The 27,978-nt window shown below is 38.7% G+C and overlaps 4 protein-coding genes across 7 annotated transcripts; all 4 read left to right on the forward strand.

Moving 5' to 3' along the window:
- The first annotated feature begins 2,976 nt into the window (after positions 1-2,976).
- Positions 2,977-5,905, forward strand: hspb7 (heat shock protein family, member 7 (cardiovascular)). Its single transcript, XM_079477765.1, has 3 exons — positions 2,977-3,371; positions 4,467-4,600; positions 4,695-5,905. Exons 1-3 carry the CDS (start codon positions 3,215-3,217, stop codon positions 4,872-4,874), a joined length of 471 nt encoding a protein of 156 aa, XP_079333891.1. The 5' UTR covers positions 2,977-3,214; the 3' UTR covers positions 4,875-5,905.
- A 476-nt stretch (positions 5,906-6,381) lies between these two features.
- Positions 6,382-12,433, forward strand: zbtb17 (zinc finger and BTB domain containing 17). 3 transcript variants are annotated; one of them, XM_079477530.1, is made up of 15 exons: positions 6,382-6,500; positions 7,243-7,488; positions 7,567-7,728; positions 7,827-8,165; positions 8,243-8,329; positions 8,402-8,637; positions 9,136-9,278; positions 9,368-9,668; positions 9,813-9,900; positions 9,995-10,111; positions 10,185-10,305; positions 10,394-10,524; positions 10,599-10,868; positions 11,001-11,090; positions 11,179-12,433. In XM_079477530.1, exons 2-15 carry the CDS (start codon positions 7,284-7,286, stop codon positions 11,520-11,522), a joined length of 2,634 nt encoding a protein of 877 aa, XP_079333656.1. In that variant the 5' UTR covers positions 6,382-6,500; positions 7,243-7,283; the 3' UTR covers positions 11,523-12,433. The 3 variants fall into 3 exon arrangements, with proteins under 3 accessions (XP_079333656.1, XP_079333658.1, XP_079333657.1); XM_079477532.1 differs by having other exon boundaries at positions 6,396-6,500; positions 9,440-9,668; XM_079477531.1 differs by lacking the exon at positions 6,382-6,500 and having other exon boundaries at positions 7,177-7,488.
- Positions 12,434-13,868: 1,435 nt separating this feature from the next.
- Positions 13,869-17,216, forward strand: ddost (dolichyl-diphosphooligosaccharide--protein glycosyltransferase subunit (non-catalytic)). The gene is made up of 11 exons (XM_079477427.1): positions 13,869-14,169; positions 14,418-14,528; positions 14,641-14,727; positions 14,825-14,928; positions 15,057-15,151; positions 15,227-15,320; positions 15,542-15,690; positions 15,833-15,980; positions 16,282-16,402; positions 16,496-16,602; positions 16,732-17,216. Exons 1-11 carry the CDS (start codon positions 13,935-13,937, stop codon positions 16,879-16,881), a joined length of 1,401 nt encoding a protein of 466 aa, XP_079333553.1. The 5' UTR covers positions 13,869-13,934; the 3' UTR covers positions 16,882-17,216.
- A 553-nt stretch (positions 17,217-17,769) lies between these two features.
- Positions 17,770-27,697, forward strand: plekhm2 (pleckstrin homology domain containing, family M (with RUN domain) member 2). 2 transcript variants are annotated; one of them, XM_079477945.1, is made up of 20 exons: positions 17,770-18,410; positions 19,321-19,427; positions 19,519-19,628; positions 19,811-19,910; positions 20,154-20,241; positions 20,455-20,629; positions 20,964-21,023; positions 21,677-21,944; positions 22,019-22,798; positions 22,899-22,968; positions 23,297-23,387; positions 23,479-23,543; positions 23,621-23,709; positions 23,802-23,934; positions 24,229-24,419; positions 24,498-24,563; positions 24,880-25,039; positions 25,440-25,619; positions 25,765-25,881; positions 26,039-27,697. In XM_079477945.1, exons 1-20 carry the CDS (start codon positions 18,291-18,293, stop codon positions 26,174-26,176), a joined length of 3,108 nt encoding a protein of 1,035 aa, XP_079334071.1. In that variant the 5' UTR covers positions 17,770-18,290; the 3' UTR covers positions 26,177-27,697. The 2 variants fall into 2 exon arrangements, with proteins under 2 accessions (XP_079334071.1, XP_079334072.1); XM_079477946.1 differs by lacking the exon at positions 20,964-21,023 and having other exon boundaries at positions 18,171-18,410.
- The last annotated feature ends 281 nt before the right edge of the window (positions 27,698-27,978 follow it).

A 27,978-nucleotide genomic window follows, 5' to 3' on the forward strand; every position in this document is an offset into this window, starting at 1 on the left:
ATAAATAGATATAAACCAACTGACCTTTACAATTGTGCGCTGTATGCATACCACTCACTTTCTTTAATGATTCCTGACCAAAATGAAAAGAGAAATGTGAATTAAAATGTGCAACCATCTTTTGTCATTGATGTTGATGTGTATTTCATATTTTTCTATTTGAGCACTGATTCCTGTTGCATTAACCTTCATTCAAGGTGAAAGCAATCAAAGTCACTCCCCCACACACATTGTCACACACACTCATTTATTTGAAATGAGTTCTATTTCACACTGAATTTCTAAAATCGTGTGGCGCTACTGCGGTGCAAATATACCAAATATGTACTAAATACATAGTATGCCCATGGGTATTCCATTAAGCAATGATTAAATATTAATGCATAATTTATTTTTTTTATTTTTTACATTTGACCCTGTGAAATGTATATGACAGGCACGATGATTTTTTAACAAATAACACGGTGCATCATTTACATCTGGTGGAGCCAACCATGATATTCACCCTGAGGTAAATCTTGCTGTTTATTTGAAATACAACCCGACTGCTCAGTTTTTAATTGTTTTATCCCTCCTTGTAGACTCGATCTGTTATTCTCAGAGTAGTAGCCAAATCAAGGGGAGAATATGTGTGAAAGGTCACAATAATAATGCTTGCCTCACTTTGTGACGGAGGAGTGGTTACCCCTGTCATTCCATATTGTGTTTGTTTTTCCTGTCAATATTCATGTTTTTTCTCTCGGATGTGCGATGAGCGTTACAGAATCAGTCACAGAAGCAAACAAAACAACAGATTTGTGAATATAGGGGCATATGGAGACAGCTTAGCTATATTTCATTTCTAACTCATCATTTATTATTTCATGATTTGTAACATTTTCTATTGTAAGAGCGTCAATGTGACTGTGTTTCTTTCCCTTAGACCCTGCATCAAACTAGTCATATTTAGAAGCAGTGACAATCCTGTAGAATTTATCAGCAACCATGGGTAAAATAAGCAAAGCAGCTTAATACAAATTTCTTTCTTTGTGCTGCATGACTATGTAGTTTTAATTTCCGTTCTGATGAATGATTTTAGCTTTAACTATTTGATTAAGAACAATCAATAATAGTTGTTTCAATATATTTTTTAGAATGTTAAACGACTTTGTCCTATCCCAGTTTTACATGATAACTATAAATGAACCATTTAAAAATAAACCACATAGTGTAAACATTATGTGTATTATGAATTTGTACATTTTTTGTTAAATTACATTACCTTTTTTATTTATTTATTCAGTTTATAATTGTTTATGTTGTTCTATATAAAGGTTGAGAAGGGGAATTTGTATCTGAAATTGTATACAGTTTAAACACTGTATTGTTCTAGGGGGTTCTACAGTATACAAAAATCAATAAAAACAGAGTTGATAAAAAACATTATGGGTATTATGGCAGTTTGAAAATCCCCATCCCTCGCTCATTGGTGCACAGTTCTCCTGTCATGGTTTCTGAGCTACATTATAAATGCCATGTACCGTAACTGTCATCATTAGAATGCTGATTGACACAAGAATGCACACAGTCCTAACCCATCCCGAGTGACTATTTTTAGCTGTGATCTGAAAGACAAATAGACAAAAAACAGTCTATTGAGAGAAAATAAAGTCTGTTGATGCTTTCAATAGCTCCCAAAAAAAGAAACCAGGCACTGGTCAAACATCTTTTTTTCTTATGATACACAGCTGCTTTTAAGCTAAAGCACTGCCAATGGATAAAAATGACTGCAGCCAGATGGTGTACAGTAGTTACAAAATCTACCAGCAGGTGTTAAATGAGCAACCCGTGTCATGTCAAAACACACTTAAGTAAACACTTTAAGTTTTGACCAAATTGTTTACCTCCACATGCTCTTTTATGTATCATGCTGCTACAAAATGCTCCTCTCAGAGACGTCCAATCACATCTATAATTCAGAGCAATACCCGTGAGGATATCAAGTGAACGTTATAAAGTGAACTCATATAAGCTTGAGGACAAACTGTGCCAGTATAGCGATTATACTGCTGACAGAATTAATATCTCTCTCTCTCTCTCTCTCTCTCTCTCTCTCTCTCTTTCTCTCTCTCTCTCTCTCTCTCTCTCTCTCTTTCTCTTGAACAGAATCAAAATAGAAGAGCTGCATTAGTGACACATGTAGGAGTTAATGTTGACTTTCTTGGCTGGATTCAGACAATCTGTGAAGGACTTGAATAGGAGAAGAAGCTACGTGACTCTGCATGTCATGAATTATGAATAGAAGATGGCCCCAGAACTGTCATAAAATAATCCACAACCTCAGAAGAAATGTTTATAATTTAAAAAACCTTGTGTTTCTAAATACTTGCTGTGCATCTCAAACTGCAGATGCAAACGAAGACCATTGAGTAGCGTTGCAAAATACTAAATATTCTATTATTAGCAGCGGTTCTGCAAAAACAAGTGCCACCTAATCCAGTTTCCTATCATCATTTGTCCCTCAACATACATACGCTCATCAACATTCCTTCCATCTTTTAGATACCCACCATTTGAACTTTCATTCAAAAGCCTTGTTGCTTACAAAGAGATGAACATCTTTTCTCTACTGTAATTATCAGGTTGACTGACATTTTGCTTTCAAGGAATGGTCTTCGTTCACAGAATGTTTGATAAAAGCACACCTGGAAATCACAGCAAATTACTCTGGATGGAAAGTGTGAAGAGAAATGGATGGAGAACATGCAGAATGGGAGAGAGGAAAGGAATTGAGGGCTATTTCAGGAAGTGAGTGTCTGGAATGCCAGCTGCTTGCTCTCGGCTCGCCTCTCTTTCCTATCTTTGAGTCTTTGTCAGAGTCCCGTTCTCAACCTCAAGCCCTCATCACACAAAACTTTTCCGACCACGGAGCCCCTCATCAGATAAATATAGCACACCGTCCCCCTACAATTAACACACACACATGTGAGAACATCTATGTACAGAACCACTCACAGCGGAGATGAAAAACTCACAACCTAGACCAAGCATATAAAAGACGGTCAGATAGACAATGCCCACAGACCACAGCTAATACAAACTGTGGGACGGAACTTGAGAGCAACTGTTTTTAATAAGGACAGGCATAAAACTACTTCATTCATAGCTTCTGGGACTTATCAATTTTAAACTCTGTCTGGATATTGATTTGAAACAAAGAAATCCTCCAACACTAATGAGCGTGACTAACTCTTCAGCTTATCGATCGGAGTGCAGTTACCACCAGACTTCCTCTTCATCCACAACAAATCCATACATGGAGAAAAGCCGGGGACTCTTTGCTGAGGACTTTGGATCTTTCATGTGTCCAAAAGATGCTTTGGGATTTCCAAGTGAGTTTGAAACCTATTGTGTAGTGGACTGTGTATAAGTACACAACTTTTTTCTCTTTAAACGTTGTTCCTCAAAAAACAAACAAACAAAATTTAAATAACAATGTTTTTTTCCTCACGTTACTGTACAAAATTATTTGCTTTATGCCTGTACATATTGGCAGGCCACTATCTATATGACAGCTGTGATAATGTGATATATGACACAGATTTATTTATGGTCTTTTGAACTCCAGTTATGACTTCAAGACTGCATGAGAAATTTCACAGTCGTGGTATGAGCTTATGTATTTCTGTGTAGTTGTGTATGTGAAGGCAGATGTATTTTCACACAGCCGTGTCCATGCATGTGTAAAACTATGTGGTTAAATACAACACATTATTTTAATGTGCTGACTAGCATTGTCGGTCCTCTATACAAGGGCATCTGAGGGGCAAATTGAGGGTGAGAAATCGTGGCCCACAGCCAAAGCTGTGACTTCATTGTTGGGGAATGACTCAAGTGACGCAGTCTCGCGGAGATGTCTGCTGCTCAGTGACATTGATATATAAATATGATAAGTGTAGTATTAGATTCGTTAAATTCCCACATGTCACTGCTGAGGTATATTAATGCATAGGAATGGCCATTTGCTTTACAGTGACAGTTGTGACTACACACTCATAATTAAATTAAATTGAGCTTGTTATGCTCAGTCACAGATAGATACAGCATGGGTATTCAAGCTTTTTTTGTCCAGGGACTCTCTGGGTAGATTGAGAAAGGAATTACAGGTTGTGTTTTTTATGAATTCATTTTCCCCTGTCCCCTGTCTATAACAACAACATCAATATATTTACCCTTTACTTTTTATGATGCTTAAATTACACAGATATTAAACAGAAAATAATAATTGTTCAAGTACATTTATTGTTCAAGTACAATTGAGAAAAACTAATTTGCCGGCAGTCTGTCTCCTATTATGAAGCCCCCTTAATTAAACCTACAAAATACAGTTGTTAAATTCAACACAATCGTTCCTGATTGAAAAATCCTCGGACTCTAAAAGTTCCAAATATAATCATCAGATAGTAATATTTTATGCTTCTCTTTAGACAGAACAGAGACCCCTGGAAACATCAAGACACTGGGAGACACGTACGAATTCACAGTGGATGTCCAAGACTTCTCGCCTGAGGATGTGATAGTCACCACCTCTAACAATCAGATTGAAGTTCATGCTGAGAAGGTAAACACCTGCAGTTTCGGGCTTCCTCTGTATAATACAGTCGAATCTTAAGAATGTGTGAGGCAATTCCTTATGTCTGAATTTTATTCCACAGCTTGCTACTGATGGCACAGTGATGAACACATTTACCCATAAATGCCAGCTGCCAGAGGATGTGGACCCCACCTCAGTGAGGTCATGTTTAGGGGCTGATGGGACTCTCACTATAAAAGCACAGAGAAACCAGGCAAAACTGGAGCATGCACAAACATTTCGCACAGAGATAAAAATTTAGATGTTTCTCCTGTAACTTGTTTTATTAACTGTACCTACTAGATACAGTCTTGCTTTGTCATTCCTCCATGATCTCCTCTCTTTTTTTGACTTTATAAATTTAATTTGTTCATGTTACATGTAGCCTATGTAAAACATTGAAGACAAATACACTGTTACCGTCAATTTCCAAGCAACACGGGTCACCAGCCACATTTTCGACACTGACCAACTTAAAGGCATAGTTCACCCCAAAATAAAAAATTCAGGTTTGAAATGAAAAGAGGGTGAGTAAATGATGACAGAATCTTTATTTTTGGGTGAACTATGTTGTCATTGCCAAATAACATTCTACCTTTGTGTTCCACAGAAGAAATAAAGCAATAGATGCTTGGTACAACATGGTTGCATGAGTAAATGATGACAGATTTATTTATTTATTTTGAAGGTCAACTACTCCTCAATAACCTTCGTACAAAGGTAGCCTAACGTTTGCTTGCTTACATTGAAACTGGTTCTGGATCATGATCATAGCACTGGGACAATGTGGATCATATACACATTTGTTATTAATATAAATGTTTTAAATGAAAAATAAAATGCTTCATTGAATACTTTTGGAAAGTGTGGCAAATAGGATAATGACTCACTCAGCTTTTTCCCGGATAACGTATGCATTGTACTTATAATTATTGTCCCTTTAAATGTAAAACCGTTGTGTGTAATTTTAAACACTAATTTAAAACAAAACAGAATAAAACCAGCCCATCTGATTCATCCTGGTGTCTCGATTAATATATTGATATATTTTAGGCTTGTGAGTCAATGGTTTGGTTTGTGTCTGGACATCATGAGCAAATAACAAGTACTCTATGTCCCTTTGATTAGGCTACTTGCTCTATGAATAGAGTGTGCTGTCTTATCATCTACTATTTTTGTGTATGTCAACTTTCAGCCAGTCACTGCTGTTGCAGATAGAAATGAATGCCAGTCAACACCTATACATATTGGACCAATGTTTTTTTTCTTGCATTAAATGAATAGTTTTACATCATAACTAGAGTTTCATATATTGCTAAAAAAAATCTCATTTTATGGCACGCTAATATTTAGTATTATGTAAGGAATCTGCATATATTGATGAAAGGAGAAGAATGAACTGAAATACACAGTGCTGAAATGTAGGAGGCCTGTCTATTTACCCTAAAGCTACAGTGTTATGGTTCACTGGCCATTTAGTTAATGGCTTAAAATGTGCCCTACAATAAGCCTACACCTGGCTGATATATTTGACCAGCTATTAACTGCGTATCCATATAATGTCGGTCGTGTTTGTTTAAATGCTAATTGTATACAAAATGAATGGGATTTATCTTGCACACATTTCCTCACATCAATCATTTCATGAAAGGTCTATGAGAACCTCTGCATTTATCATAGCTCAAGCTCGCCTCCATGTGGCAAAAATGAAATGCCGCGCATGCGCAGCTTTCGCTCGACATCAGCCATTCTGTCGGCCACTATCAATCGATTAGAGAGTGGAAGATGGCGGCGCGTCGAGACTGAGCATTGAGATCGATCACCGAAACACTCGATTGGACGGATCAGTTGGAGTCCGGTAAATCTTGAAATTCGTACATTTGATAAGGTAAACAACCTGAAACACCACTCGATCGTTGAAGTTGTTGTTAATGCGGGTCTTTAGAACAGTCTTTAAACGAATGCGTGGGGGAAATAAGTAAAGAAGAGGCAGGTTTTCAGCCCACCTCTGTCAGCGCCATCTTGATCAAGCAGGGCTAGGCACGCTGAATTAATCCCGGAGCAGAGAGAAAAGAGAGAGAGGACTCATAATCAATCCGCAACATCGTCAAACACATTCGTGATAGGAATGGCGCAGTGGCTCGCAAACACTAAACACGTTTGCTGTGGCTTGCTGAAGTCAGACACCAACGTGCTCAACATGGCTGCTGAGAATAGATTAATATTGAATGCAGAATGTCCCGAGCGACCTCGAGATAATCGTATCAATGTTACACAGAAATATACTGTTGCATAATGATATTGTTTGTTTGTTGAAGTAAACATTAAAGAATGTTGGATGGGCAGTGCACATGCATCGAATCATAAGTAGATGATGCATCAGAATGGAGTCGGAGTAGATTGTATAATAACGTTACAGGAAAAAATAGCCAAAGTTGACAAAATGTGCAACCCCACTATTCGCTTTAAAAGTGTGAATACGTTTTGATAGTGAGAATAAAACTTGCTGTCGAGATTTAATGTGCTTTACAATAATAAATATGTGAGCGCTGCTTGCCTGTGAGCCTCATACATACAATAAATGCAATGCATTATAAATAAAAAATAATTGTTTATTATTTTTATTATAGCTACATCAGGGTAGTCTCTCTTAGAATCAACTCCATCCATTATGGACTTTCCTTGGCACAGTGGGAAAGTCCTTGGACAGCTCAATGAACAGCGTCAGTTGGGTCTTCTCTGTGACTGTACGTTTGTGGTGGATGGAGTAGACTTCAAGGCCCACAAGGCAGTGCTGGCAGCGTGTAGTGCTTACTTTCGCACTCTGTTTTTGGACCAGAATGATGTTGTTCATCTCGATATCAGCAATGCTGCAGGTACCTCTTTCTAATGGAGAGCATTTGATCTAGAATTGCTTTTTGTATTCCTGTAACACATTTATTGTTTTTCGACAGGATTGGAGCAAGTTCTTGACTTCATGTATACAGCAAAGCTGACCTTGAACCCTCAGAATGTCGAGGATGTCCTTGCTGTAGCCTCCTTCCTTCAAATGCAGGAAATTGTCAATGCTTGTTCAGCTTTTCAGTCCTTGGCTGTTCCTTTAACATCCAAGCCTGGTTAGTACACACTTTAGATTTTGATGTAAAAATCAAAGAAGGTATTGTAATAAGGAACCTGATGGCTGATTTTCTACATTTGTGATCATGTAAACTAGTAACAACAGAACCTGTGGAAGAACAGCAGAAATCTGTAAGGAAACCAGAGGATGCATCTTTACAGGAGGATACGGCGAGCACGGTAGCAGCTCAGAAAGTCAAACCTGAAGTAAACGAAGCTCCCCCACAATCAGAGACAATAGAAACTCAGGAAGTTTTATGTAGCCCAGCTGAAAAGCAAAACACAAAGTCTCAGAGAGCTGCTAGCAAAGGAAGTGGATCTTCTAAGTTCACCAGGCAAAAGAAAGCTGAGTCCAGGATAGAAAAAGAAGAAGAGAGCGCCACAAAAGAGATTCCTCAACTTCAAGATGATCCGAATGATGCAGACTACACTCCCAGTCAGTGTTTCATTACATTAATTTTATGCTCTCATATCATCTTTTGATACACATCTGACATTCTACTACTCTCACAGAACCCCAGAGGGCGGCAGCTAGACGGTCATATGTTAGCACAAGAAGAAGCAAATCGAAATATGCAACTGTTCACTCACCCACAAAAGGTAAACATCTACCTTAAATAACTGATGGTTTAACTCATGTTTTGTTTCATGGCTGCTAACATGTTTTAACAGTTGATCAATGTGAAGAAAGCGTGCAGAAGGACGAGAGTGCTAAGAATGTTGGAGAAGATGATGATGATGATGATGATGATGATTATGATGGAATGGATGAAGATTTGGATGAGGAAGGAGATGAGGAGATGGAAACAGAGGATGGAGAAACATCTGGCTCGGATGGGAAGAATTCTGGAACGGCCGCTGAGCGCAGTGAATCTAGAGCCTATGGTTCTGTCACACACAAATGTGAGGTGAGGGATTCTAAAATTCTGTCAATCCTTGACTTGAGTCTTTATTCTTAATTTTATGATTTTTTTATGAAGTAATAGTGAAAACTGAATTTCTGTAAAACAGATGGAAGTATAGAAATGGTTGGTAAACAAATTCAGACTATCTGTTGTAAAAATATTTCCCTAAATTTCTCAGAAAAAAAAAACTGCTCATTGAGAATTTTCTATGGTATTGAAATTTCCATGTGTGCCTACCACTTGTTTTTGCAGTTATTATCTCTATAATAGTTATAACTCTATTGTTAAGAAATTAACACATAGACAATTTACATGTCTGCTAAATTAGTTTCATGCATTTAAGCATACATATTTAAATTAAAATGATTTTAAGATCATGAAAATTACAAGTTCAATCATCTATAGGCTGTGTGGATGTAATATCTTGTGTATTTTTCAAAATGTTCTCCTACTTAGGTTTTAAATTTTCATCTACCTATCGCAATAATCTTAATCTTGCAGGACTGTGGAAAGAAATTCACACACACAGGCAACTTTAAACGTCACATGCGCATTCACACCGGTGAGAAGCCATTTAGCTGCAGAGACTGTAACAAATCCTTTTCAGACCCGGCTGCCTGCAAAGCACATGAAAAAACACACAGGTGAGTCCTGCACACAGTCTTTAAACCACATCTGTGGTAAAATATTTACCGTTGTTCACACACGTTCCTGCCATCCTTCGCTTGTTAAGCCCTCTGAAGCCGTACTGCTGTTCTACATGCGGAAAAAGCTACAGGCAGATCAGTCTGCTGAATCTGCACAGGAAACGGCACACGGGCGAGGCGCGATACAGCTGCGAGGACTGTGGGAAGCTCTTCACCACGTCTGGGAACCTAAAGCGTCACCAGCTGGTGCACAGCGGAGAAAAACCTTTTCACTGCGAGTACTGCGAGCGTGCGTTTTCTGACCCCACAGCCAAGATGCGCCATCTAGAGACCCACGACACAGACAAGGGTCACAAATGTCAACACTGTGATAAGAAATTCAACCAGGTGAGAGATCAAAATAAGATAATATAATTTTTTTACAAACAGAATTTGGCATCACAGGCTCTTAGAAAACACAACTATATTTTTGTTGTTGAGGTAAAATAAGCAGTTTAGAAGATGTGAATTGTGTTGATTTCATCTTTTCAGTTGGGAAACCTAAAAGCACACCTCAAGATTCACATTTCAGATGGGCCGCTCAAGTGTAAAGAGTGTGGGAAACAGTTCACCACCTCAGGTACGTTTTTTACATTTAAGTTGAAATGTGGCACTTGTGCAACACTATATATACATGTGTGACAGAATCAGAATTTTGCCTCTATTGTACGCAGGCAACCTTAAAAGACATCTGCGTGTGCACAGTGGTGAGAAGCCGTTTGTCTGTATGCATTGCCAGAGAGCGTTCGCTGACCCTGGGGCCTTACAGAGGCATGTGCGAATCCACACAGGTACACTGCTTTTCATCTTCTAATTCACATGTGGAGTTGGTTTGATCTGACTGACTGTATCTTCTTGTTGAAGGTGAAAAGCCCTGCCTGTGTCTGATTTGTGGAAAAGGCTTCACCCAGGCCAGTTCGCTCATTGCTCATGTACGTCAACATACTGGAGAGAAACCATATGTTTGTGACCGATGTGGTAAAAGGTAACCAAGATTATTCCATAATAATGTACTCCTATTCAATAAATCAATATGACAAAAGAATGATTATGATGAATATTACACCTTAAAGGTTTGTCCAGTCCAGCCAGCTGGCCAATCACATCCGTCATCATGACAATGTCCGACCACACGTATGCCAGACCTGCAACAAAGCTTTTGTCAATGTGGGAGATCTCTCAAAGCATATCATTATTCACACAGGTAAGATGCAAAATGTCTTCAAATATAGAGCTCTGTATGTTGGTCCTGTGCAAATAATGACTTCCTGTTCACAGGGGAGAAACCATTCCTGTGTGATAAATGTGGGCGAGGATTCAATCGTGTGGATAATCTGCGTTCCCATGTGAAGACGGTGCACCAGGGGAAGGCGGGTATGAAGAGACTGGTGGTGTCTGAAGATGACGGGGAAGAGAATCTCCTCCCTGAATCCAACCCGGAATCAGAACTCGATAATAACGAAGTCAACATTGTGACCGTGACTACCGATGACATCATGACTCTGGCCACAGAGGCTCTGGCTGGCAGTGCCGTTGCACAGCTCACAGGTGATGTATGGGAATAGGAGAACGTGATAGAGGCATCTTGGGTAAAGTGATTCAGCTATATAGAGTTGGAAATGTGAGGAGATGGTGGTGATTGGGTGGTCACCTGACTTTTTTGTTGTTTTTGAATCCTAGTGGTACCAGTGGCAACATCTGTATCTGCAGATGAAACTGAGGCGCTAAAAGCAGAGATTACAAAAGCAGTAGAAAAAGTGCAGGAGGCAGGTGAGGCAATGAAAACAAACATCGCAGAGGGCTGCATTTTGGATTTTAATATTTATAAATGTGATGCAATTCTGTGTTGTTCCTGCAGATCCCAACACCCAGATCTTGTATGCATGTGACTCTTGTGGTGAGAAGTTTTTAGACGCCAACTCTCTTGCCCAGCATGTGCGCATTCACACTGCTCAGGCACTGGTCATGTTTCAGGCGGACTCTGACTTCTACCAGCAGTACGCTGGAGACGGTACATGGCATACAACTGAGCAGGTTATCCAAGGCGGAGAGCTCCTTTTCCGAACCCGGGTGGAGGAGGGTGAGGAAGGTGAAACAGCTATAGTCCAATCTGAACCTCAGACTGAGGGGGCAGACGTGGAGACCACCACACAGGTGAAGACAGAAGAAGTGTCTGTAGACTCTGAAAACCAAGAACAGTAAGAAGTTATTCACTCAATGAGTCAAAATGATCCACATGGAGGATTTATGGTCACAAATGCAATTAATACAAAGACATGTAAGACCTCCCTCAGAGGGTTAGATTGATGCCGGGAAATCGCTCATTTTACAGCAACGTGTGCAGAATAAAAAAGCAATGTATTGATTGTTTAAAAAAATATAAGATATTTAAATATGATTAAAACAAATCAAGGCTTTATGTATGTAAAAATGTTTAATTCTGGTCTAAACTTCAGTCTGTATATTTGCCCTGGCATAGCTTGTATTTAGATCATGACACGCAAGGTCACTCAAATATGACTGTCCAACAGCTTTCAGTGACTTGTGAGCTTGTTTTATTGATTTACTTTTTTGTAGTTTCAGCATTCAAGCTTCAACTGGTTCAATTACAAATTGCGTGTTTTTGCTATAACAGCTAAAGCAATTCTCAAAAATAAATGCTACAAGGATAATATTCATAATGCATAATTTAAGAGTAGGTCTTATTCATTAAATATGATTACTATGTAAATTGTTTATAAACCAATTAAGGTTACTGTGACAGTTTGCATGCACAGAATGATTGTATATATTATTCGTATAGAAGTTATTTTATGCCTCTTTCAGTGAATGATATTGAATATCTCAAAATTTATTATATTCTTATCAATGAATTGTTTTATTATGAGATCTCAGATCAATTGTTTCATTTGTCAGTATATACTGGTCTTGTAGATGTTTATTCATACCGTTATATACAAATAGTCTGTTTTGTTAAAATAATTCATCCAACAGAAAAATATATATTGCACAACAATTAGAAACAATTACATCTTTTTAAAATGTATTTCACTAGGACATCAACTAAAGCTTGTAATTTGGTTCTTTGTTAATAAACTCATATATTTTGGATGAAAATTGAGTTATAATTTACCCTGGAAAAAATTTTATTCTACACCAATGTCAAGGCAAGAAAACCTGATTGTTTAGAATAGTCTCATGTTTAGAAGTTCTTTGTGAATATTGTGAAAACGCAGCAGAACTGTGAAGAGCTATAAGAATTCAAATAGAACATGTTAAACCACTGAAAAAAGCTTTTTTGTTGTAATCTAGTTGACATTATCAGGCACCAGAAGGTTTGCTCTGGTGTTTGGAAATGCATGTTATGTTAAGTAATTGGACGCCAGTAATGGCAGGCGACATTTAACAGTGTTGTTACAAGTTGTGATCCACTTAATGTTTGAAAATTTGCTTTATAATGAGTTTTGAATATTTACAGAAAAATAACGTGGTTACTCTTATTAGAAAACAGACATGGATTGTAAAAATCGATATCTTTCTTCTGCAGAACACAACAGCGGTACCCATTTATTTCTATTATGGACACAGAACCAATGAAAGTCAATGGGCACCGTCAATGTTCGGTTATAAGCGTTCTTCAAAATATATATTTTTTGCGTTCTGCAAAAGCGAGAAAGTCATACAGGTCTGAAATGATGAAATGGTGAGTAAGGTTAAATGATGACAGAATTGTCATTTTTGGGTGAACTATCACTCTTACGGATTGAAACATATCTATAATCAATAAACTATAACAATTTTTTTATTTAATTCATAGTGTGATTTTTTTTAGGATTACATTCATTTGATATGCTGTTAAAACATGCATTAGCCTACTATTTGTGGACAATAAAAAACGGAGAAAGTATTTAGTGATTTGTGGTTTCAATAGATGCGTTACATGTGCGCACCGCTTTTAATCTCTCTCCACTGGCTACCAGTAGAAGCCCCTATCAGATTCAGATTCAAGTCACTAATGCTTGCCTACTACATGACTATCACTGGATCTGCGCAGGCATACCAGCGGCGTCTTGTAGTGCCTTCTCATAAGGGCAGTAGATAGCTTTCCCACTAATTCGCCTTCACAACTCCTTCCTGGTGGAACATTATGTCTGTTCAACCACATCTCTCACAACCTTCAAAGAACCACTTAAAACCCACATCTTCTGTGAATACTTGACAGACAAATGAAAAAACAAACACTAACTCTTTCTTTCAACAGTATTGGCTTTAAATGGCTTTTGTTAGAAACTAGTTACTTTGTATTAGTACCTATTGTATTATTGCTCCTGTACGACATATCGCTTATTGCTCCCTGAACTCGCTTGGATAAAGGCGTCTACGAATAAATGTAAATGCAAAGCGACCACGGAATGACATCAACATACCGCGAGAGCTATGCGCATCCACTCGCGGTATTTAGATGTCATATTCTGTTCAGACTGCGCAGCCCCGCATGAAGTCGAACACACCTATTATAATATTCATGAGGTTCCATGAGGCAGTACGCTATTGGCTGCAGCTCTGGGTCAGAGTTCACGGCGCGATAGCGCTGACGTTGTCCAACTGAGGCAAATGGCGACGGGTTGCTTGTCAAAGAGAGACACCGCGAGTGTAGCAACAATAATCTGCAAAAGACGAAGTGTTACGATGGTTCCTACATGGTCTGGCTCATTCTCCAAGAGCAGTCTTTTTGTTTTATCTGTGGCGTTAATGCTGCAGGCCGTTTTAGGAGACGGAAAGACTCTCGTTTTGCTTGACAACCCCAACATCAGAGATACTCATTCAATCTTCTTCCGCAGTTTAGCAGGTGAGCTGTAATTTACATCTTATAATACGACGGCATTACTAATGGATACATTTGATTTATTACGTCATTCCAAATACACGAAAAGCGACAGACTTTTAGTCTACGTAACAAGATTGTTGCTTCCTAGTCTAGGCTTTAAACCTGACAGAGACATTGTACCAACATCATTGAAAGCAGTAGTTGCAGGTTTAAATGGGTTGCATGTTTTGTCTGAAGTATTTTAACAATGACCACGCAATTGTTCTCAGATCGTGGGTTTGACATTACATTCAAGACTGCTGATGATCCTGGTCTCTCCCTGATCAAGTATGGCCAGTTCCTGTACGATCATCTCATCATATTTTCTCCATCTGTGGAAGGTGAGACTTTAATGACAGCAAACATACAAATTCATAATTTTTAAAAGTTTTTACATATATATTCTTGAATATACATAATTTCTTAACTTTGAATGTTATTCCTATGTTACAGATTTCGGGGGCAACATCAATGTTGAGACCATTACAGCGTTCATAGATGGTGGAGGAAATGTTCTTGTTGCTGCCAGCTTTGATATTGGTGAGCTTCTAGTTGTAATTGTTACACGAGCAAGAATGCATGTATTCTCATTGGCTTGTAGGTAGTAATGCTAGCAACTATCCCATGCCTTTTCCAGGTGACCCTCTTAGAGAACTAGGAAGTGAATGTGGTATTGAATTTGATGAGGAGAAAACTGCTGTCATTGACCACCATAACTATGACGTTTCAGATCCTGGAGAGGTGAGTTAAAAGAAGGGAAAAATTATATTGCTCGCCTCATATACTGTAAAGCATCACATTCACATTATATATATATAACAATTCTTGTTTGGGGGATTGTTGCATTTAGCTTTAACATTTTTTTACAGCACACTCTGATTGTTGCTGATCCAGAGAATCTTCTTAAAGCCCCAACTATAGTTGGCAAGCCCACCGATAAACCAGTCCTGTTCAAGGGTGTTGGGTAGGTCTCTCTTAATGTGTTATTTAAAACACTGCTGTTCAAAATCCACAAATTACAAGTGCTTCTCTTTCTCAGTATGGTGGCTGACCCAGATAACTCTCTGGTGCTGGACATTCTGACAGGCTCCTCCACCTCTTACTCCTACTTCCCTGATCGTCCTATCACACAGGTATAGAAATACCTGTGTATTTGTTTTAATGTTGTTATATTACATTCATTTATACCAGTCTCGGGAATATTTTCATTGATTCTCAAGTGCATTGTTTCTCCCTATGAGGGCTTATTTAAATATTGTACGCACTTTTTGTCTGGGGTGTTTTTGACACTTGGCGGTATTTAAGCCCAGATTACTTGCTGACATTTACTCCTCTCACTCCCCATGTTTCCCAGTATCCTCATGCAGTTGGTAAAAACACCCTTCTCATCGCTGGTCTCCAGGCGAGAAACAACGCACGTGTTGTTTTCAGTGGATCATTGCACTTCTTTAGTGATGCTTTCTTCAACTCCCCAGTGCAGAAGGCTGTTTCTGGCTCAAAGAGGTCTGACCTGTTATGTTAGAGATATTTGTGAAGTTATACTAAAATATGAGAAATGAAGACACTAAACATAACTAACAGTGCTATTGAAAGAGATAATTTATTTGTATGATGCATGCTGTGTATACTCATCATTTTCTCACAGATATGAAAAGACTGGGAACCAGGAGCTGGCCGAGGCCCTGTCCCGTTGGGTGTTTAAAGAGGCGGGTGTACTCCGAGTTGGAGCTGTTAGCCATCATCCAGTTGGAGAGAGCACACCCCCTGCTGCCTACACCATCACAGATCTTGTGGTGAGACATCATGCCATATTTCTGTTGATACAGCCAATTATAGATACATTATTGGTCTTTATAATATGATACACAATATGGAAGTTTTTGGCTGATGAAAAGTCACTTCAGGGTGTTTGGTGAATATTTCTATACACTAATTAGCTGTTTTGTTTTATCTCGCACATAGTAGTAGTTCAAATAGTTAAGCCCTTTCCAGGTTGTCCCACTTAATATGTACTTTAAGTCTTTATGGACTAAAGATGTTATAGTCTCAGTTTATAAACTTTGCTTACTACTGTATGACGACTTGTCTCAACAGGAATACAGCATTGTGATTGAGATGCTCTCTGGTGGCAAGTGGGTGCCCTTCGACGGAGATGATATTCAACTGGAATTTGTCAGAATTGATCCATTTGTCAGAACGTACCTCAAGAAGAAGGGTATGTTACCACTATAGTTCTTCTGCCAGAAGTTATAAGGCAGGGCTTGAAATGATGAATAGCATCTTTAACATGTGACTGCTTTGTGTTTAGGTGGAAAATACAGTGTACAATTCAAGCTGCCAGATGTCTACGGAGTATTTCAGTTTAAAGTTGACTACAACAGACTGGGTTACACACATCTGTACTCCTCAACCCAGGTGAGAGTTTCATTTTTATTTATTTTCCTATTATTTGTACATTTTTAGAAGTGCTTTAAATAAAATATTATTTACAAGATTTGTTAAGTAAAGGATAACATTTTTTTTAATTATTTTGTTATTCCACAGGTTTCTGTCCGGCCATTGCAGCATACCCAGTATGAGCGATTCATTCCCTCAGCCTTTCCATATTATGCCAGTGCCTTTTCTATGATGGCAGGAGTCTTTGTCTTCAGTGTCGTCTTTCTGCACATGAAAGAAAAAGAGAAATCGGATTAAAATGGGTTTAAGTAAAGAGGAGTTGTAAAAGCAGGTTGAAGGAGTTGAAATTAAAAAGAAGCTTCAAACCTCCAGCACACTTCAGGATGTGGACTCATATTCTTGAGTTGGATGGTGTGCCACTACAGCTTAAGACAGCATTTGTAAAAAAATCATATGCTTTTGTTTGTTCCCCCCACCTTTTTTCACTTTCCACTCTTTTCTGTGGACTAATTTAGTCATTTGGTTGTTTAAATTCATTTAGAGGTGCACATCATTTTTTTATTTGTAGAAAAGAAAAACTGAATTGGGTTTTTTAACAGACGTTATAACACAACATGCACTGATGTCTTGCTCTTGCTAAGAAAAGATTAGTTTCAACGTCTACAATTTGTACATGAATGAGGAATGGATGTTAAAATGTGATTAAACATCTGAAGTCAGTAAAAGTTTGACATTCCACCACTTACCGGTTGTCCTTCTTGCTGGTGAATTGCATTAGTGATGTGTCTGAGTCGTTATAAACGAAACAATAGAAATTTAGATGGATGGGATAATATTACACACTAAATCCCTAATAATAGGACGAACAGTTTGCATTTGACATCCTACACGTCTGTCAACTTATATTTAGATTGCCTTTGACATTTTATATAGAGAGATTTAAGAGATGCTTTTAGAAACAGAAGTGTGTGATGTGTTGCTTTGAGAAACGAAGATCAGTCAAGGACTTTTATTTTGAAATGTCACAGCATTCCATTAAACCAATAATTTAGAAACATAAGTAAACTATACATATATAAATGTAATATAATATAAATTATATTGTTTTAAATTAATATCAAATAAAGTAAACGGTTTGTAGGTTGTCAATATTAACTTTACTACGTGTTCTTTCAACAAAAACATTAACCGACAATTTCTAAATTGAAACTGCATTCGAAGAGGAATGTTGCGACAGGAGTTCGCTGACGATTTGTTTTCTGTTTGTCTCTTTTTCTTTAGATTATTGACTGTTTAATATGAATAAGACTAAAAGGGGTTTAAGATCATCTTAAAGGGCTCTAAGCGAGTAAACGTTACTTGAGTTACTTTAGCGCATGCTGTAGGAAATGTAATAACCGGTTTTAGGTTCGCAATTTTTCCAACAAAGAAATCGGCTTTCGTGTGGTGTTAAAAAGTAATAGAGGTTACGTCGATACCCTTGTAACTTAACGCCGTCGCATTATTTATGAGTAAATCAAACAGTTAACCTTAGCCGCTCAAGCTAACAATTTTAAACGAAGTTTAATCAAATCATTTTACGCCAGAAAAAAACACTTTCAGCCCATTTAAACGCGTTATATTGTTTAATTAAAGTAAACTTGTTTCAGATCATTTAAATAATTTGTGTCCGCGATGTGTATTTGTAATGATGACGGACTGTGAACATGCCCGTGTGTCGGGAGCGCGCATCAGCTGACATCCGCAGAGAGAGAGTAGAGCCAGACATGGATCAACTCAAAGTCAAAGACAGGATCCTCGAAAACATCTCTCTCTCTGTCAAGAAGGTAAGGATCTCTTTACTTCCATCGATGATATATTTCAGCTTTCTTAGGTGTATAATTTGAAGGTTTGTGTGAGGTTGTTGCGGTTTATGCTATCATAACAGTCGGGCCTCCCTCCTACTTTGTAAGACATACGCCTATACGTCTTAAGAAGACCTTCTCACAACAGTGTTTAATGAATATCAGGTTAGTTAGTTTGCTGTCAGTGGGTCTAGCTGTGTTATAAGATGTTACATTTAGTACCTTTTTATGGTAACGTTAGGTATAACGCGTGTTTATCAGTAAAGGACATGACAGTGATGAAGTCATTCTTGGCCGATGTCAAGTAAACAGTTTAATATGCGTATGGTTGGGAATAGAATTTAAATAAGATGATACTTGATAAACAAGTGGTGTCATCAAATAAGAGCCTATTATTAGGGCTAGAAGGGGTTGCGACCCATTTTGTGGAGCAATCCCAAATCATTCTGTCCCTGCATGGCCTTCTCTGTTGTGTTTTATTCACGTCGTGGTATATATTTGCTGTTTAGAATGTAAGCATGTTTGTTATTCTTGTTCTGCAAACTTTTACACCGTTGTGTTATGCACAAATCGTTGCTTTGTAAAACCTGTCACCCTTTTCAGATTCAGATATTCCATCAAGTTCTTAGCATTTGTGTGCTTTTACGGGTTTGTTTTAAAAAGCTAAATGCAACAATCTTCCAAACAAGTTTAGCACAACTTATAAGTTCCACTTTTACAGTATCGTCAAAGTAAAATCTTTCAAATTCATTTCTTGTTCTTCCGGATGTTAGGCGGTGCTTGGAACGCCAAGGATGCCTGCACTTTAAGAACTTGACAGACAGAATAAAAATGTTATGTAAAAGTACCGCAGTCAATTTCATATGATCATTCTTTACCTTTAAACCTATAGTTGCAGAGTTACTTTGCCGCATGTGAAGACGAGACGCCGGCCATAAGAAACCACGACCGTGTTCTTCAGAGGTTGTGTGAGCACTTGGATCATGCTCTTCTCTATGGGTTAGACAAACTGCACCACAAACATGTTTCAGTTTAAAGATTTTAAAAATAAAATTGTAGGTTTACTGATCCTTTCTTTTTTGTCTTGAAGGCTGCAGGACATCTCATCGGGTTACTGGGTCCTCGTATTACACTTCACACGGCGAGAGGCTGTGCGACAGATCGATGAGCTCCAGCACATAGCCACCAACTTAGGCAGAAGTAAGGACAAACTTTAACCACCCTCATTGACTCTGTGATATACATTATAATTATAGTGAAGTAAATATGAAATGTTTGTCCATTGGGTATATATTGAAACATTGGAACTGTTTTGATTTTATGGCACTGGTTAAATACGTGGACTTTTAATGCATGCAGCTAAATATGTGGTTGCTCTACAGGTCGTGCCTGGCTCTACTTGGCACTCAGTGAAAGTTCTTTAGAAAGCTACCTCCGTCTGTTCCAGGAAAATCAAGGACTGCTGCAAAAATACTACTACAAGTGAGTGATTAGCTAGATAGCTTGAGCGTGGAGTTTGCAACACCCAAATCATGGGTTTAATTCCCTGGCTGGGTAAAATGTATACATCAAATGCACTGATGCTTTAAATAAAAGCAAAAAGCCATATGCATACTCAAAATGCTCAATAGTGAGATAACAATAGTGTTTTTCATGTTACATGGTTTAGGTTATGTTTCCTTTAACCAGTCATCTGATTATTATGTGATTTTTGGTCCTTTACAGAAATGCATTGGTTTGCAGTCATGATCATCTGACACTTTTTCTTACACTTGTCTCTGGACTAGAATTCATCCGCTTTGACCTCGAGCTGGTATGACCGTGCATTGATTTGCCTTCTCTAGAATTAGATCAGCTATGGCACGTGTAGAATTGAAAGCTATGTACTGTTTAGGCTAGAAGATATCGGAATATGCTTACCACTTGTGTTTGAAAAAAGTGTTGGATTTACCTGCTGTTCATACACAAATACTTTGCAAAATAATTATATTTTGTAGTGTAATTTGTCATCTGTGTTTGGTGACAGGATGTGCCATACCTGGATGTTGCCCCATACATGCCAGAATACTATAAACCTCAGAATCTGTTGGATTTTGAGGAGAGGTTGCCGAGCTCTGACAGTCTGTCTCTACACTCATTCACTTCCCTTACTTCGACTAACCTTGAGTGGGACGACAGTGCCATCGCCCCATCTAGTGAAGGTGAGATGCTCAGATTTTACTCTCTTTGCCTCTCCACCTGTCACTCTTTCATATCTTTATTTTTCTTATTATCTATTGTTTTTCTGATTTATTTTACAAATAGGCATATTTGCTTTAGTATTTTTGGAAATCAGTGGTTACACAATAATATTTTTTCATTCATTCCATTTGACACCACAGTCCACTATGTCGCAATGTTTCTTTCAGTTCTTGCTCTTAGTTCCTCATATACCTCAGGTTTCACATGACATTTTTATCACACTTTGTTTTCTATTATTTGATCTAATTTTCACTATTTCCTTCCTACTCATGAGTCTTATTTCTCCTTTTATAGATTATGATTTTGGTGACATCTTCCCTGTGTTGCAGTCATTGCCAAATGCAGACTGGGAAGGTGGGGCTCGATTATTTCCCCCCTCCCTATTCTTACAGTCACTAACCAGCATCACGCATGTCCATTTCATTTGAAGCACGTTATTTTATGCAAATAAATTATGAAAGTAGTTTTGCTTGTGATCTGGAGTCCCTGCGTGGGTTTCTGATTTAGATGTTTCAGTTTAATGTGTCTAAGCCTGAATGTACTTATGATTTACCATTATCTCACATTTAGTCTGAAAAAGACCATATCAAAACATGTGATAAATCTGAAAATAGCTGTCTGCTCTCGGGTTGTGTTTCCTGCTTTCAGCACCTGTGTCTGGTTTACAGCTGTTCTGCATGTTTGCTGCCTGTTTTAACCCCCCAAAACCCCAAAAGCTTTATATATGAAGTCACAATTAACTTAATAACTTAAGAAATGCTATAACAAGCAAGGAGCAGTGTTTTAAATAAAGTTGTTTCAAGGGTATGCCAGTTGTCTTGACCCTGTCACAATGGATGGGTTGATGCAGCACCATGTAAATGTTACAACAGTTTGACTTGCCTCCCTGTGGTATTAGTTCTGCTTGCACTGAAACGATAAAATGTCAGACTCTGAATCTGCTTAAGCTCCTATATGTTCCTGTATGTTTGAGCAATTTTTTCCCCCGACTGTTTTTTTTCTGACAGAAGGAGATTTGACTGATACAGTCAGCGTGCCTCGCTCCTTCGGTTCAGATCCTCAAACTGTCAGTAATTGCGTGGTGGTGAGGGGGTCCGCAGGCACTATCAGAACCACAGGTCTATCGCGAAGCCCAACGTTTCGAAACAGTCCCTTCAACGAGGACTCTGACACAAACACTTCAGCTGATGTCACTCCGGTACACATGGCTAGCCATCATGCTTCCACAACAGCAGAAGATATGGAGAACACCTGCAATGAGCTGGAAGTCATTAGGTAGGTCTTGTTTTTAAGATGAAATATAACTTTTCTGTGCCTCTTCCATTAAACACATCTTTGTGCCACATCAGGATGGCAAGGCGCCGAAGACCTTGTAAGAAACGACGGTTTAGGGGGTCGACTGATTCCATGAGCAGTGAGCAGAATATAATCTCTCCGGATGGGCCTGACACAGATGAATGCCTTCAGATTGTTGTAGAAAGGGACATTGTAGCGGACAACCTCAATTTGAACAGCTGTTGTTCTTTAGAGGAACCCGATGGTCCTGTGTCGGAATCCTTGAGGAATCGAGGTGAGGAAAGAGAGGATGAAGATCCTGAAACTGGACTGAGGCTACCTGAGATGTCTGACACTTCAATGGACAGTGTGGGCCAACCCCTTCGTGATGTCATGGACAGGTTAAATGGTTCTCTGGATAGAGAGAGCTGGGAACGACATGAAGGTGACGGAGTTATTGGAGTTGTCAGAGCTCAGAGTAGTCCTGATGATACCACCTCTGCCACAGGACACCCCCATCAGCGGCCCTTTCGAGAGGACACGGGTGGAGAACCTCCGGACCCAAGCCCTAGCTTCTTGCAGGCCCCACTTCCACCTGTTGACTTCTACTGCTTTACCTCCCAGAGTCCAGAACCTGCTGCCTCGTGTGGTGGCCACCATGACACTGCAGGGCATGGTGAGCCGCAGGATGTTCCTGTTGGCCATGAAGATGAAAGAAAAGCAGAGGAACCAGCTGAAGGGCAGGACCCCTCCGTCCACGTAGAAGAGTCAGCTAAGGAGGAACATAATACAACAGAAGAGGAGGAAGACAATGAAGACAAGGCTATACAGAGCACTCATGCTGCAGAGTTTAAGTGAGATCCTAAACTGTGGCTATCCTTGAATGAATTAGACTTCAGCCTTAAAACAATGCATCTGATCTGGAGGGTTTTTTGTTGTTTGTATGTTGTACAGGGTAGATAATAATCATCTACTGCTACTCATGATTCACGTTTTCAGGGAAAATGAAGAACAACTCTTTAAGGTGACCAAGAATTTCATTGTATTCAAGATAAACGTCTGTAAATAAACATTGCTTTCGGTTAATTCTGTGAATTTGCTTTGTGACATGGATATGCGTGTCATTCCAAACCTGTAGGACTCTCTTTCTTTTGCAGAACACAAACGACATTGGCCACCATTGGCTTCCATTGTATGGACACAAAACCACTGAGACATTTCTCAAAATATCTTCTGTTGTGTTCCACAGAAAAATAGTTACATACAGGTTTTGAACGACATGAGAATAATGATAACAGATTTAGTATTTTGGGGTGAATGGTCCATTTAAGAATCAGTAAACTATATTTCAGATGATAAGGATGAGCACAGGCCACATGGAGGGAGATTTGCAGCCTCTTTATCTGCTTCTGACCGACTGTTACATTTACCTCTTACGTAAAGGTCAGACCACACTCTTGAAACACATTGCAGTTTTGTTAAGACACAATCTCATTTGCATTTGTTGTTGCTGACGTGTGCCATTGATTTTCAGGGGCAGCAGAGAAGCCTTACTGCGTTGAAGAAGCGGTATCTTATAATGAACTGGACTACATCTCCGTGAGTAGATGCATTGACATCTAAATAATCTGTTTTGTACATCGCATAGACATAAGAGCCCTGATTTTGTGTTTTAGGTGGGACTCCACCAGCAGACTGTAACTCTAGTGTGCACCAACAGAAGACGACAGTTCCTGCTGGATACAGCAGACTCGTCTCTGACTGTGTACGTTTCAAGCAGATTCATTGAAGTGGATCTCTTTGAGATTGAATCAGACATGTTAGAGCGTCTTTTAATGTTCTTCTCATGTGATGCAGTTGCTTTCTGAATGTGTTGAAATCAGCCTTGGAAAACGAGTGTCGAGAGACCCCATACCCATCGGTTCTTACTGACGCCACCATGGAGAAACTCGCTCTCTCTAAGTTTGTGTGCCAGGAGACTCACTGTGAGGTAAAACAGAGGAGATCCATCTCTCTAAATAATTCATGAGTGTCTGGCAGATAGTGGCTCACTTTGATCATCTTTACACTAACTCTTCTTGCAATCCGTACAATTAAAGGAACAGTTCACCCAAATCGGAATAAATGTCTTTGTTCTGAGAAACACAGTCACATCTCTTAAATTTTACATCTCACATTTCTTACATTCTAGCAGATGCTTTTATCCAAAGCGACATACAAATAACATTTAGTTTAAAATGATTTGACCCTTCTTATCCGACATTGAGCTGATTATGTTGTTTAGTTGTCTGAGGTGAGCATCCGCCTGTATTCTCTGATTCACTGGGAGGATCCCATGGACGTGTCTGTGGTGTCTCCTACATCTCCATCCAGCTCCAGAGAGTCCGGCAGCACTAAAGAGGGGGCACTGCTGTATCGGGCAGGTAGCTCCTATCTGGGGAAGGAAGTGTGGAAGAGCTGTTACTTGGTGCTCAGGTACCAAATGTCTTGAATTTTTAAACTTTTTAGGGTTTATGTTTAAAATCCATTCTTAATCTGTTGTGGACTTTGCAGCAATGGGATCCTCTATCAGTATGCAGAGAGGATTGATGTTACACCTCTGTTGTCTGTTACAATGGGGTAAGCTCCTGTTGTGGTTTCAGTTTATAGATTTCTTTCATGTTGACCTAAAAGGTGAGACAGGGTCTAGGTGGTATTTTTAGGGTGTATTCACACAAACGTGTTTTCTTTGTAGTGTTTTTATGTTTGCTTTAAAGGCTATGATAGGTTGTTTAATGATATATTCTGTAATGTTGTGACAATAGTGTAGTTTTCTGTAAGGATAGCAATGTTAAAAATAAAAATAAACCTGCTGTTGGAGTAGAAAGTGCCTCCTCTATATAATATTATTCAGAGGTTCGAACTTGGGTGTCTTCATTCTGTGTTTGTGTTTTAGGGGTGAGCACTGTGGAGGCTGCAGGCGTTCTAACAGCTCAGAAAAGCTCCATACATTTCAGGTGATCCTGACTGCTAGAGCTCCATTAGAGCTCAGCGCTGAAAACGATCAGGAAATGGCGGAATGGATGCAGCTGCTCTGTCAGTCTGTATCTAAGGGGGTGAGCATACATCACATCAATGTACTTCAGCTGTTTTGCTGAATACAGTTTCCCTGAAGCTCTCACTTGATGTGTATTCGTGCATATTAGACCTAATATTTTAAATGCACATCAGATTTTTCCGCCATCTAAATCTATTATGCACACTGTTGTGTTTGGGCTGTTGACTTGTGAGCTGAATATGGAAGTGTGCTAGCTAAATGCTTTCAAAAGGATCACATGACACTGACAGCGTGTTGTTCCTCGTAACTTGCCGACATACAGTCGCAACCATCTATCTCCTTTCAGACAGCCGCATTTGCATTTAAATCTGAAACAGCCTGCATGTATGCAAGCAGAATTCAGACACAATTCAGTTGTTGATGATTAAGTTCTATTTGATCTATTCTGTGTTTATCAGGTTATTCCACAAGGGGTGGCTCCTGCACCTTGTATTCCATGCTGCCTTGTGCTCACAGACAGTAAGTTGCTCACGTGTCACCAGGACTGCCAGACGAGTTTCTTCCGCTCCCTGGGAGCAGCTGATCTGAACGATATCACAGCGGTTTGCTTGGAGGAGGATAAAGAATATTGTGTCATTGTAAGACCTCATGTGTTAGTTCACCTTGTCAGCAGTTTGTTGTCTCACATCGACAAAACAATAGTTTCTTGGTGATTTCAGGAAGTACATGCTTGGCATTATGATTCACTGATGCTTTGTATGTGCATTCATGACCTCGTTTCAGGAGTTTACTGAAGATCGGGCTCAGTTTCTTCCTCCTTGGCTTCTTTATTTTAGTGGATGTGAGGAGCGAGATCGGCTGCTAGCAGAACTAGATCGTGCTTGGACTGAAGTTTTTCAGGTTAGTGAATCTAGAAATTTTAAGCGAGTGATAAAGACCTTTTAAAGGGACTTTTTGTAATATTCAGTCATTTGCTTGTGCGCAGTTGTAATGCAGTGTCTACTTCATTTGATGCATTAACACAAATTCTCTTATTTATATGTGTCCATTACTCTAGGTGAGTCTGGCTCGTAAACCGGTGACAGACCTGTCGGTTCAAAAGCGATGCAAGGAGGCACTTGAACTGATGAAGAACGCCTGGCAAAGGAGTGACAGCATACAAAGAGGTCGATCAGAAAGGGAGCCCTGGTGTTGACCACCTGTCAATTGCCACTGAGAACACAGAATTGCATTGGACCCATTTGAAGAAATCAGTTCAGCAGCAAACCTACTGTTTATGTAGGTACAAGCAGACTGCCAGATTTAAGTCCATGGTTCCCCCACAGAAACAAGAGGAGAGATCTGATGCTAATGATTCTCTGGCATAAGCGAAAGTTTGCAACAGGAAAAAGGACACGATATCTAAAAGTTCTCTTGCATTACACATGTTTGGTATATGTAGAGTGTAAATATGTAATCGGAAGCAAAAACAGAAATGTATTTTTACTTCTGTTGATAATGTATATTCCTGTACAATATGCACATTTACTTATTGCTTTATCGGCACTAGTGAAAGAATTTTAGTTTTGTTTACTGATAATTTTTGGGGCTGCTTTTAGAATGGTCACCGTTTTGACATACATCAGTTTGCATGGCAGTTTGACAAAGACACTCAAAACATGAAGCAAGATGGGAAGAAGACATTAATCTAGCTTTATTTGAAATATTTAACAATAATCAATACTAATAACAGTGATTGTACTTTGAATGTATGGTACCAGCATCAAACGGCTGTTTTTATATCGGACTGAAATAATTTGCTATTAGAAACCTGTGTTATTGAGATACTGTAATAGGGATCATATGATTCTGATTTACAGTTTGTTTTAGGACTTATTTAATTAAAGTGACAGAACCGTTTATAACTGAATGAGTTGCGGCACAATTGCACAATTTAAAGTTGTTAAAGGACAAGTGTTTTTTTACATTCATGCAGAAGCATTCGTAGCACAATCCCATCAGCTTCCAGAGAAATGCTTTTTTTATTTTGGCCTTTTGCTGTGATTGTATGCAGTCAAACTGGCTATTGTTTTTAAGTCACCAAACTTTAACTGTTTTATCCATTTTATTATTTCCATATTTAGGTGACATACCAAAAGTCATTCCCTGCATCTTTCTTAGTGGTAGATTCAGTGGAATATTCCACTTTAGTGAAATGCTATAAAGCTTGTTTTTAAGACTCCCAGGTTTTAAAGAAAGGAAATCAGTGAGTCAGCTTGAGCATGTGAATATTTTCCTGACTGTAAGAAATAATACGAGGGAAAATCTCAGGTATGTTGAAGTTTGTTGCAGTTAACAGCAATTTTAAGAAAAACATTGCTGGTCAATGGTGAAATGCAGGTGTTCATAAGCAAACTGAAAAGGGGTTGAAGCCTTTGATCACATTTTTGTTGCGTTTTTGTGTTTGTGTGTGGTTGTGTTAAAATAGAAGTGACCTGATCACTTATGTTTTTACGTTCTAATGTCTCAGATACACTAAATTCTGCATGTACATTTTTAATATCGTATTAATATGACCACGTGTAAAAATGACTTTTGTAAATGGGACAAGTGCGAATAAAATAATAATAACTTTATTTGTAATACTTCTTGCATATGACGTGATACTAAAATGAAGAAAAGCTTGCAGCAAGTGTGTAATAAAAAGTCATGACATAGAACACAAAATAAAATATGTAAAATTAAGACAAGACCTAAAAGAATCAAATAAGCAATTCTGTTGTGGCCAAAAAGAAGAAAATGTGCAATATCAATATCTGAGTATTCATATGGTGTAATAGAAATTAACATATAAACCTGATGACGCGATCTTATGGCAGACAAAGTTAACTACACCTCCTTATGGTAAGTGTTGCCTTGCATCCAGAATTCAGATCTAAATGGTTGAATTGTTGTAAGCATTACAGGTTTGGGCTCATTAATAGCGTGACATAATAAACAATTGCAATTTGAAAACGA

Source organism: Barbatula barbatula (assembly GCF_947034865.1).
Source record: "Barbatula barbatula genome assembly, chromosome: 17".
Classification (NCBI taxonomy): Eukaryota; Metazoa; Chordata; class Actinopteri; order Cypriniformes; family Nemacheilidae; genus Barbatula; species Barbatula barbatula.